This window comes from Lepidochelys kempii, chromosome 6 (assembly GCF_965140285.1).
Source record: "Lepidochelys kempii isolate rLepKem1 chromosome 6, rLepKem1.hap1, whole genome shotgun sequence".
NCBI classification, from domain to species: domain Eukaryota; kingdom Metazoa; phylum Chordata; order Testudines; family Cheloniidae; genus Lepidochelys; species Lepidochelys kempii.
In genome coordinates, this window is record NC_136385.1 from 14,614,112 (window position 1) to 14,625,152 (window position 11,041).

Genomic DNA, 11,041 nt, shown 5'->3' on the forward strand with positions numbered 1-11,041 from the left:
CCCCACCCCCACCCTGTCATGTTCTCTTTCCCCAGCCCTAGTGCCCCAGCCATGTTGTTGCTCTTCCCCCTCCCCCCTCCTTCATGCTCTCCTTCCCTGCCCAGTTCTCCTTGACCCTTCAGGTAACACCCCTCTGCTACCTATTTCTTTCCCTTCCTGCCAGGAAACCCCCCTCTCTACCCCAAAGCCTCATGATGGCCAACCTTCCAGGAGAATGTGTGTGACATAGCACATGGCACCAGGGTGAGGGCAGATCAGGATTTGGATCGGGGCAGGGACCTGGGGGACAGATAGGGGTGGGGGTGGATTGGGATTGTATTTACTTGGGTTAGGGATCTAGGGTGGCAGACAGTTAGTGGTAGAATCTGGGGCAGCTGATTGGGGTGCAGTGAATTCTAGCAGCCCAGTGAGCTCTCAGCCAGTCCCAACCCAAGATGCCAGTGAGCCAAGCTCTTGGAGGAAGCCTTTTATTTGTTAATACAAGAATAAAAATTCTGCAATAAATACCATCTAATAAATAATATTTCCAAATAAATAAATATTAATATAGACATACCAAGAAAAACACAACCTGGTGGGGGAATGTGGGGGGTGGAGAAGGGCAGGGTCACAGGTCCTTAACCCTGATCCCACATCTGGAGCATGGGCAGGGGGGTGGGCAGCAGGGCCTATGCCAGATAAAGAGCCCCCACAACTGCCCAAATGCTACGTCTGCGACAATGTAAACTTTAAGGAAATGCTGCATGTGTCATGGCATGAGATGGCAAGGGGATATTGCCCCACCCCTTCCTGGTTTAGCTCCCCTGCTTTCCTGGTCCTCATGGGTGTTTTGTCAGGAGGTGGGGCCAAAAGATGCATCAGCATTGCACTTGGAGAAGCGCTGGAGGTCTGCTTTCAAATCCTACCCCTATTTTGGACCCCAACCTTTCCTCTTCCAAATCTCGCCCCTTCCTGGTTTGGACCCCAACCTTTCCTCTTCCAAATCCCGCCCCTTCCTGGTTTGGACCCCAACCTTTCCTGGTTCAACATCTGCCCCTTCCTGTTTTGGACCTCAATTTTTTCTGTTTCATTCCCCCTCCCCCTTCCTGTTTTGGATCCCCAGACTTTCCTGTTTCACACCCCGATCCTTCCTATTTCTCGTCCCTCTTGCCCCACGATGCTGCAGTGTCATGGGGTGAGATTGCCCCATTTGCAGGTGTGACCGGAGGGCTGGCGCTGGTGGCATTGCCTATCTCAGCCCCTGCCCCCAGCCATGAGGGAAGTGATGCATGGAGGGCAGAGCTGGAAGCACCCAAAGAAACATGGAGGCCAGGCTGCAGGCCAGTGTCAGGGGCTCTGAACCTGAGGAAAGGCTGGATGAGTCCAGGTCTCCGTGCATGAGAGCAGGGGAGGGGGACGCAGAGGAAGAATTGGATCAAACCAGAGGTACAGAGTATGACGCAGCAAGAGACAAAGCCAGACAAGGCTTAGGGCTGCCCATGGTAAACAGACAGTGCTGACTGCTGCCCAGAGCACATGGGGGTAGGGTTTATTGTTGCTCTGGGTGAAAGGGGAAGGGGTTATTGCTGTCCAGATCTGGGGGTGGGGCTTATTGCTGCTCTGGGCTGTACTGGGGGAAGGAGGGTTATTTCCCTGTTTTGGAAAGCAAATAGGTCCCTTGCTAGAGAATAAGAAAAAGGTGGGGGGAGGGAAAGAGAAGGATGGGGACGTGCTGCATGGCATAACAGATGGGAAGGAGGCTGGGAACCATGGAAGGGAGGGAGAGGGGTAAGGGGTGGGAGGCACAGTGGGGCCTGGGTTTGGAGGTTCGGAAGATCTGAGGGGAGGTGAAAGTCAGCAGCCCCTTATCTTGAGGCACAGCATGATGAGTGGAGTGGGAGGGGGCAGATGTCCTGTACCTCGAGGCACAGCGTGGTGATGGGGTGTGGGGGGGCAGGGGTCAGAAACCCCTAGCCTCGAGGCGCAGCATGAGGGCAGCGGGCGGCACCTTCTTCTTAAGGCGGTTGAAGTCCTTGGCGGAGCGCCACAGCCAAGTCTGCAGCTCCTTGAGCAGCCAGAAGTCATCCATCTTCTTGAGGAAGTCGTTGTGGGAGCTAGTGGCACCCGGGCCCTGGGCCCAGGTGGGGTCGGTGCTGCCCAGTGGGCTGGGCAGCGGGTAGCCCAGCGAGGACATGACGCTGGCAATGCTCACCACCAGGCCCTGCAGGCTGGTGCAGAAGTGGCCCAGGTTCTGGCGCAGTTCGGCCTTGGCCACCTGCCCATCCATGCCACGCAGGTAGCACAGCAGGTGCGTGTAGGCCCGGTAATTGGCTGCCAGCCGGGCATTGTCATTCAGGCTGCGCCACAACTCAAAGTCCACAGTGGCACTGGGCACCATCTCGGCCCTTGTCATCCGGGGAGGGTTGAAGTCTGGCTCATTGAAGGGGGGGCCAAGGTAATTCAGCTGCAGTGGGTGAGAGAGGGGAGAGAGGTCATTAGATTCACACAAACAGAACCCAATGCGACCCTCGGACACTCCTGCTGGGGTCAGGCCTGACCCAAGGACGGCCAGAGACTCTGAGGGGATCAGCATGGGGACACCCCAGCTGCCACTTGGCCCTCCTAAGTGGCCCCAAGGAGATGTCCAGCAGAGGAGACACGGGAACAAATCCCTCTTGGGAGAGGATGGGGGTAAAGGGGAGGCACCGGAAGGGGCCAGTGATACTCAAGAGCCCTACAGCTCAGCCCTGTCCATTGCTGGAAGGAGATCCTCAGTCATGGGGCATAATGCAGCTGGGAGAGGCTGGGAGCGACCGGGGGCATTTGTGGCCCTTAGCCCTGGCCCTGCAGCTTCGGGATGGAGTGCTGCCTGCGGGAGTACATGGTGAGTAGGTCTGAATCGACCTCTCTCCCAAGTCCACGGGCTCCCTAAACCCCTCAGCTGGTGGCTTCTAGCCCAGAAGGGCATGGCTTCTTCTCCCAGCATAACTGGCTGCCAAGTGGGTGCCCCTGGTGAGGACAGACACGGAGGGCCTGTCCCTGGCCAGGTGCAGGGGACAGGAGGCTGTGGCTCTGGAGTGAATGCCATGAGGATAACAGGCTTTGGCCCATGCACCAAAGGGTCCAGTGCCAGTCCCTGCATGAAAGAGGATGTTGGGGGGAGGGATAAAAGTCTGTGGGACCGGAGCCCCTCAGCCCCACAGCCAGAGGGTATTGCCAACCAAGGCAGGGGCATGGAGTCGGGGAACCCCTGTGGGGGGCAGAGGAGGAGATAATGGGGGCTGGAGTGGGAACACTGGCACCAAAATGCCATGAGGTGGGGGAAGCACTGCTGGGCCTTGGGGGTAGTAAGTCTCGGGGACTGTAGCTCCCGGAAAGGGCTGCCTCTGCCCCGTCATGAGCTGTGGAATTTCCTGTGCCCCCTGGCACGGGCGAGGACACTTCAGAGCACGGCGGCCGGCTCTCAGGAATTCCTCCAGGGATGATGGAGGGAAGGGGGGGCCCTGTCTCACAGGTGAGGCCCTAATGACGGGGCTGGGAAGCGGCAGGAGGAACCGGCTGGTGGCCCCAGGGATGAGGTAATTTACGGGCGGCTGAGTGGGGAAGAGGAGGTGAACCAAGGCCATCGGAGTGCTCTGGAGAGGGGGGTCCTTTTCCCCCCCAGACAGTGAAAGGGGGGGGGGCAAGGGGTGTGTTCACCGCCTGGGCCTATGCACAGGATGGAGAACAATGCCGGGCTGGGGAAACTATTCAGCCCCAGCACCCTCCCTCTCACATGCTGACCCCTCTCATCGCATGCAGGCACACGCTGACCCCCCTTGCCCTACGCAGACATATGCTGACCCTCTTTGCCCCACATGCTGACCCCCCCCACCCCACGCAGACACATGCTGACCTCCACATACTCATTCTCACACGTACATTTCACATGAGTGCACATTCTCACTCTCAGGTACTTCCACACTCCATACACACATGCAGTGACACACACTCCAACATGCATGCCCACTGTCTCACACACATACATCCCACACATACCCATCCTGCATACCTGCATATTCTCACCCCCACATCTGCACAGTGACACACACGCATGCCCCCACTCACCCCCATACACACTGACACACCACACACCAACACATACTGACATGCACAACCACACACACATACTGTCACACATGCAGCCCCAGACACGGGCACACCCACACACCATTTTCACCCTCAACACATGTGCTCACTCTCTCACACATGCTTGCTAACATGCCTCCACACATGCAAATTCCCATAGCTATCCTCCAAACTGCTACCCCCCTGCCTCCCCACACCCAGGGATTCCCCGTCCCCCAGGATGGCATGGGGAGCAGCCCCCGCAGCAGCAGGGGAGCCCTAGCAGGGATTCAGGGAGAATCAGGGAGTGGAAGGGAGGTGTGTCACCGCTGCGGGTGGGGCGGCATGGGCACCTGAACAATCTGACAAGCTCAGGAGATGAATTAATTTCCTCAGTGTTGCCCGGAGGCAAATGGAGACATCTCTCCCCGTCCGTTGCGCAAGCCTAAGCGGAAGCAGGTGGGGGTGCAGAGACAAGGTGAGCACCCTAGGATGGGGGAGGGAACGGGAGCAAAGGGGGAAGAGGGGGAGACATACACAGAGGTGTGTTGACGAGGCAGACACAGAGTGAGCTGGAGTGAAAGCAGAGAGACTGAAGAGCACTAACATGCACTGACATGTGAACATGGGAGCATGCCTCACACATGTGACCAGAAGGAGAGAGCTGAAACAGACACACAAGCTGGGTTTCCCCCTGCTGAGTGCCCTCCAACCCTACCCCATGACCCTAGAAGAAAGGGGAGCTCTAGCAAAGGCCAAGGACACCTCCAGGTGCAGACAGCTGACAAGGGATGTCATGGGATCAGGTCCTACACTGGGGCTGCTGAGTTGGATTAACCACTGGAGAACTCAGACAGCCCTAGACTTTAAGGCCAGAAGGGGCCACTGAGATCATCTAGTCGGATTTCCTGCATAACCCAGGCCAGGGAGCCATCCTTGGGGTTTCCTGTCTCCAGCCCAGAACTGCTGCACTAGAGCAGATCCTTTAGAAAGAGCCCCACTGTGACAAGAAAGAATCCAGGGAGAGGAACCTGCTCGCTCTGCCCTGTGGGAAGCTGCCCCAAAGGATGGCACATTGCTTAGAGTCTGGCGACCTACTGAACAATTGTATCAAGTGTCCAAAAATGGTCTTTCATCTCAGATATGGATATTTTCACCCTCTAATGTTCATTTTTTCAAAATTTTCCATTTTTCATCGACCCCGCCCCCACCCATGAACATTTGAGGTTGGGTTTTTAAAGGTTTTCCTCTCTCACCTGCATTTTCTGTGTCAAAATGGAAACACAATGAAAGGAGGAGGGGGAAATTGAACATTTTCCAACCCAAACAATTTTGATAAAAATGTGTGAAGAATTTGGAATAAAAAATGAAAGTGCTGCCGAGTGACACTTGCCAGTAGTATTCACAGAGCCTCTGAAAGGTTTGCGCCTCGTTCCCAGCCTGAGCGTTGCTGACTTCTGCCTTTGCTAGTTTAAAGAGCCCTCCCACATCAGTATCATCTTCCCATCTAGGTACTTACTGATGAGGGTCAAACAACCCCAGTAGATAAATACCATCCCACAGACTTTCCCAGAGTTCGCCTCATTCTTGTTGCTCTTTCCTGAACCCCGTCCAGTTTTTCTGATATGGTCACCAGAACCAGACACGCTGTTCCTGTAATGGCCTCACTAATGCCATACACAGAGGTAACACCACTTCCCTGCTCCCACTGGACATTCCTCTGCTTGTGCAGCCAAGGATCATGTGAGCTATAGCATTGCACTGGGAACTCATGTTTGTTTGGTTATCTACCATGACCCCCCAGTCCTTTTCATTCAAAGACACAGTCCCTCCTCCAGTATGCATGACCGACATCTAGGAACAAAGAATGTATGTTCCTGCATTTGGCTCTGTTAAAACATACCTTGTTCACACGGGCCCAGTTTACCAAGCAATCCAAATCAATCTGTCTAACTAACCTGTCACCATCAGAATTTACCACTGCCGATTTTGGTGTTATGTGCTAACTTTATCACCAGTGATTTTGTATATTCTTCCAGATCAATGATAAAAATATCGAATGGCTTTGGGCCAAGAGGGGATCCCTGCAGGGCCCCAACAGAAACACCCCTATTGGATGAGGATTCCCCAGTTATAATTAATTTTTCAGCTCTATCAGTTAGCCAGTTTCTAATCCATTTAATATGGGCTAGGCTGATTCTGCACAGTACTGTTTAATCAGATTATCCTGCGGGAATAAGCCAAATGCCTTACAGATACCAATGTATGTTACGGCAGCACAGTTATCTTCATCCATCAAATTTGTGATTGCAACAAAAAACAGGATATCAGGTTTGTCTGACAAGCTCTATTTTCCAAAACATGGCTCCCTGGCATTCATCATGGTACCACCCTTTAATTCTTTGTTATATCCCATTTAAGCCTTTCCATGATTTTGCCCGGGATCGGTGTCAGGGTAACTGGCCTATAGTTACCCAGGGTTTCTTATAACCCATTGCACAAAACTCTAAAGAGGGAAGGGAAATCTACAGGTCAGGGTGGACAATATCCATGGGAAGTTTTGCCATTGGACATTGCCAGGGAGATGAGGCTAGAAGGGCCCATTAGTCTGATCCAGTGTGGTAGGAATACAAGGCTTGATGGGCCCAAGGGTCTGATTTGGCCCAGCATGGAGGAAGGACATACAGATTGGATGGGCTTGTGGGTCTGGTCTGCCAGAGCCGGGTGGAGAGGGATACCAGGCTGGATAGGCCCATGGGTCTGATGCGGGCGGTGTCCCCCGTTGCCATGGTTGGGTGCCTGTTCTGTGCGTGGTGAAGCGTGGCCCAGCCGGGGCGTCTCCCAGGCGAGTTCTGACACACGGGCCTCACCTCACCCCATGGAGAGACAGCACAACAGAGTGTAAACAGTGGGAGACTCCCCCGGTGCCCCAGGACAGGGAGGGGGCATGATGCAGGGCATCCTGCCAGGGCTAGAGCCACACAGTGGGGAGGGTGTGAGCTCGGAGATATGCATGACAGAGCGGGGGCAGGTGGGTGCAGACAGGGAGAGTGGGAGCCGCAGCTCCCCAGAAGGGGATGTCGGTGGGGGTCTGTGTATGTGGAGAACTGGGCCAAGAATAGAGAGGGGGCTGGGGATGGGAGACAGAGCCCCCCAATCAGGGAGAGGCAGAGGATTTGCAGCTCCTTCCTCTACTCCAAGAGCTGTCTTCCGACTCAGCCCCCAGACCACATCAGTATGATGCAGAGCCGGATCCTATAACAGAACATGCCTCAGCCATTTGTCATCCTTGCTCCCTCGTGTGCTGCAGGGTGGGGGGAGATTGAGTTACAACCCCCCCCAGCTCCCCTGGGGTGGGAGAATCACTTTTGGGAGCCTGTCATTTACCAAGACCCCCCAAGGAGGACAGAAAGGAATCAACCCTCCCTCACCCCTCCGGGGAGACATCTAAGTTGGGGGTGGGAGGAGAACAGAGAGTGTACAGGAGGCATGGGAGTGAGAAAGGGGCAGGAGAGGTGAGCGGGAGAGCTGAGGACAGGCAGGGTTGGGTGAGGAAAGGGGAGATGGGATCACAGGGCTATGCCCTGCTCCATAGCCCTCCCTGTACTCACATAGGTGCCGGCGAGTGTGCGCAGCTGGTGTTCCAGATACCTGGTGAGGTCGTATGTCTTCTGGATGGACTGACCAGCGCCCACCTCGTCTGTGCTGTTCAGGGCGGGGACCGCGGGCAGGTTCCACAGTGCTGCGCACAGGAAGGCAAAGATCCCCCAAGAATCTCCTGCAGGGAACACAATGACCAGCTCAGGGGGCTCTTTGACACAGGCAAGGGCAGAGCCTATCTCTGTTGAGCCCCGCCCACCCCAGCAGGGGGCGCTGGGACATTGGGGAAGAGGAGGAGCCTGTGACTGCCCAGACCTGCCCTCATCAGCAGAGGGCACTGTGACACCAGAGAGAGGGTGGTGTTTCCTCTGCCCAGCTCCATCCTTCCCAGCAGGGGGTGCTGTGACATTGGGGAGGAGGTGGAACCTATGGCTGCCTACTCCCACCCTCTCCAGCGGGAGGTGCTGTGACATGAATGTGTCTCTGGAGCTGTCACCCCATTGTTCTGCCCCAGGGCTGTGTTCAGGTTGGGTCTGAATGTGCTCTGGCTGGCGGTAGAGGAGAGGCAGATGGGGTGCACTCTCTGGGGCCATCTAGGCCAGTTCCCCAGCCCAGCACCCCGGGGAGGCAGGAGGTATGTCTCTCACACCTTGTCTCATGTTCTCCTCCCCACCACCCTGAATGGCCTCCAGCCCCAGCTGCTCAGACAGGTATTTTTATGGGTGTCTCACACACCTGTTTCAAATGAGCCATAAAGCCTGTAGAGCACTCAGGGAAGAGCTGGGAGCAAGAGGCAGATGCTGTGGGTGTCAGGGAGTCAAGGCCCAGCTGGTCTAAAAGGCCTTTTCAGGTGTGCCTGGCTGTCTCCAATCCTCGCCACCTGCCCAGTCCAGGTTTGAGTATCTCTGCTGGGTCCCAAGCCCCCAGGGAAGGGGGGGAACAGAGGGTTCAGAACTGGAGGTGGGTGCTGCAGGGCCCATCGGGAGCTCAGCAGCTGTCAGGGATTCAGGGTGGTTAGAGCTCTTGGGGCTTTAAGGCGTAGGGAGCTGTCAAGGTTTGTAGGCTTAGAGGTTCGAGAGCATGGTGATTTCAGTCTCCAGAACCATGCAGCGTTCCAGTGTCTCACTGCAGCTCCGCTGGGCTTGGCAGGAAGGAGCTGTAAAGGGAGACACGCCTGCGTAGGCTGCTGGCTCTTGGCCATGGAGGGGACATGCCCATTACTCGTGCTGGTGCGTGAATCCTGCTCAGGAAGGTGATTCTCACCTGCGATGAATCACCCATGAGACACAATGCCCAGGCCCTGGCCACTTGCACGCTTCATTAAAGAGCATCCTGCAGCATTTTGCCTTACTCAGGTATTCACACCGTGCCCTGGACCAAACCCAACCTGGGCAATTCCATTCTGCCTCACTACACCTCTTGCACTTCTTATGGAGATGGCCTCTCCTAGACAGCATCACAGTTGATAAACTGCGGATAAACAGCTCCAAGCCCCACTCTAGAAGAGGCTGCATCTCAGCACTGCATGAGTAATCCCTGTTTATACAGCTGCTGGGCCCCAACCCAGAGGTGGCTACATCTTGGCACCAGACAAGGGATCCCTGTATAAACAGCTGCTGCATCCTCCCAGAGGCAGCTGCATCTCAGTTATTTTAACTAAGCCAGGACCAGCCACACTCCGTGGACAATATGGCTACTCTCAACATCACAGCATCAGTGGGTATAGCACTTGGATCCTCCTACTGATGAAGCCCAAGTGTGGGACACTGAGCTAATGGAGAATCCCCATTTGCTATGAGAAGTACAGTGCCTATGACACACAGCTGAACAGTTCCAATTCAGCCCAGCAGATGGCAACAGTCTCATACACCCCCGGCTCATGACAGTGCTGACATGCAATTTGCCCCTGTACTTTTAAACAGGGAGTGATGGGAATAGAGTCAAATGAATCGGAAATGACATCAGGCAGTGACTTCATAGCATGAGATGTCTCCTTGCCCCAATGCCCCTGCAAAGCAATCAATAGGCTAGCAGCTTGCTAATGAGTTATGGTAAGCTCCATACTGACTGGCTGAGGCCTCTCTGATGTCACAGCCTCCCCACACATTAACAACAGAAACATGCTGGACATGTTGTAAAACAGTGACTGGAATTTAACTAATCGGAGGGAGTGAAGGGTGAGGGGAGGGAGGTCTGGGGGTGGCAGGCAGCAAGCAGGCCCCTTCCGTCCTGCCCCGCTGCCTTACCTCCCTTTCATCCCCTCTGCACCCTGCCAGCAGCTTGGGGGCCGGAATGCACTCCTGCCAACTCTTAATTGAAAAAGTGTGTCATGCTTGCAGAGCTATTTTCCAGAGCTGGGGTTGGCAGAGCCCACAGATTTCTAACCCAGTGTGGGGAGGGGCTAGACAGCAAGGGCCAGGCCAAGAGCCAAGTCAAGGAGTCACCTGCCAGAGGGTTCTGTTTCCACAGCCTCCCTTCTTCTCTGGCCCACCTCTCCCCTCACCCTCTGCTCCCTGAACCATTCCTCTCCCGCCTCCTTCCCTGGTTTCCTCTCCCACTTGGCCCCTCCCCTGTTCCCCATCACCCTCCTCCCCCCATCCTTCCCTCCCCTCCCCTTCTTCCCCCCCCCCGCCCCGGCCCCCTGCAGTGAACCTTCTGGCAGCCCCTCCCTGCCTGTTTGGCAGGGCAGAGTGAGTGCTGGAACATGGGCCTAGAGTGGAGTTGGCCCCAGTTCAGGGGAGGAAACAGGCAGCCCATTAAAGCGAGGTGTCATATGTTCCTTCACCTGGGTCACTTGGCCTGTGCAGTCACTGCACTTTCCCTTTAAGAGCCCAGTCTGCTTAGCTGCCTGGGAGGCACAGACCCAAATGCTGCAGCCAGCACCTTCCCTAGTGTTGTGCATGTGTGTTGAGGTGGGGAGGACATGCGCTCCTACCTTGGTGCTGACCAGCCAGGGAACCACCAGGAGAGGCCAAAGGGCCCAGCTAGCCTGACGTTGCCCCACCCCGATACACTGTGAGAGACCAATGGGCACATCTACTCTGCTGTCCCTCAACGCGCTGCTGCACCAGATCACACCAGGGCTTGTCTAGCCCCCATCCCTCACTGTGCCATGCTGGATCAGAGCAATAAGCCCCCTAGATCAGTACCCCATACCCATTCCCTCTTACATTGAATCAGACAATGGGCTTATAGCTCAGTATCCCCTTTCCTACCAAGCCCAGATCAGACCAACCAGCCCACCCAGCATGATATTCCCTCTCTCCCTCCAGCCCAGCAACTACCTGTCAGACCAAAGGGCCCATCTAAGCTGGTATCTCTCCCCACAGACACCAGGTTGGATCAGACCAGTGGG

The 11,041-nt window shown here is 55.5% G+C and overlaps 1 protein-coding gene across 2 annotated transcripts; it reads right to left on the reverse strand.

Annotated features, from left to right (window-relative positions):
• Nucleotides 1–453: 453 nt before the first annotated feature.
• CLCF1 (cardiotrophin like cytokine factor 1) lies at nt 454–10,183 on the reverse strand. 2 transcript variants are annotated; one of them, XM_073346849.1, is made up of 3 exons: nt 8,002–8,189; nt 7,698–7,864; nt 454–2,443 (listed from the first exon to the last, which is right to left on the reverse strand). In XM_073346849.1, exons 1-3 carry the CDS (start codon nt 8,093–8,095, stop codon nt 1,940–1,942), a joined length of 765 nt encoding a protein of 254 aa, XP_073202950.1. In that variant the 5' UTR covers nt 8,096–8,189; the 3' UTR covers nt 454–1,939. The 2 variants fall into 2 exon arrangements, with proteins under 2 accessions (XP_073202950.1, XP_073202945.1); XM_073346844.1 differs by having other exon boundaries at nt 7,698–10,183.
• Nucleotides 10,184–11,041: the final 858 nt, after the last annotated feature.

What these genes read in the sequence shown, in the direction of transcription:
- CLCF1 (XM_073346844.1), bottom strand. Translation starts at nt 8,279, where the DNA reads ATGGCCCCAGAGAGTGCACCCCATCTGCCTCTCCTCTACCGCCAGCCA. An exon ending in GCACACTCGCCGGCACCTAT is followed by an intron (nt 2,444 to 7,697) that starts GTGAGTACAGGG and finishes CACCCACTGCAG; the next exon opens with CTGAATTACCTTGGCCCCCC.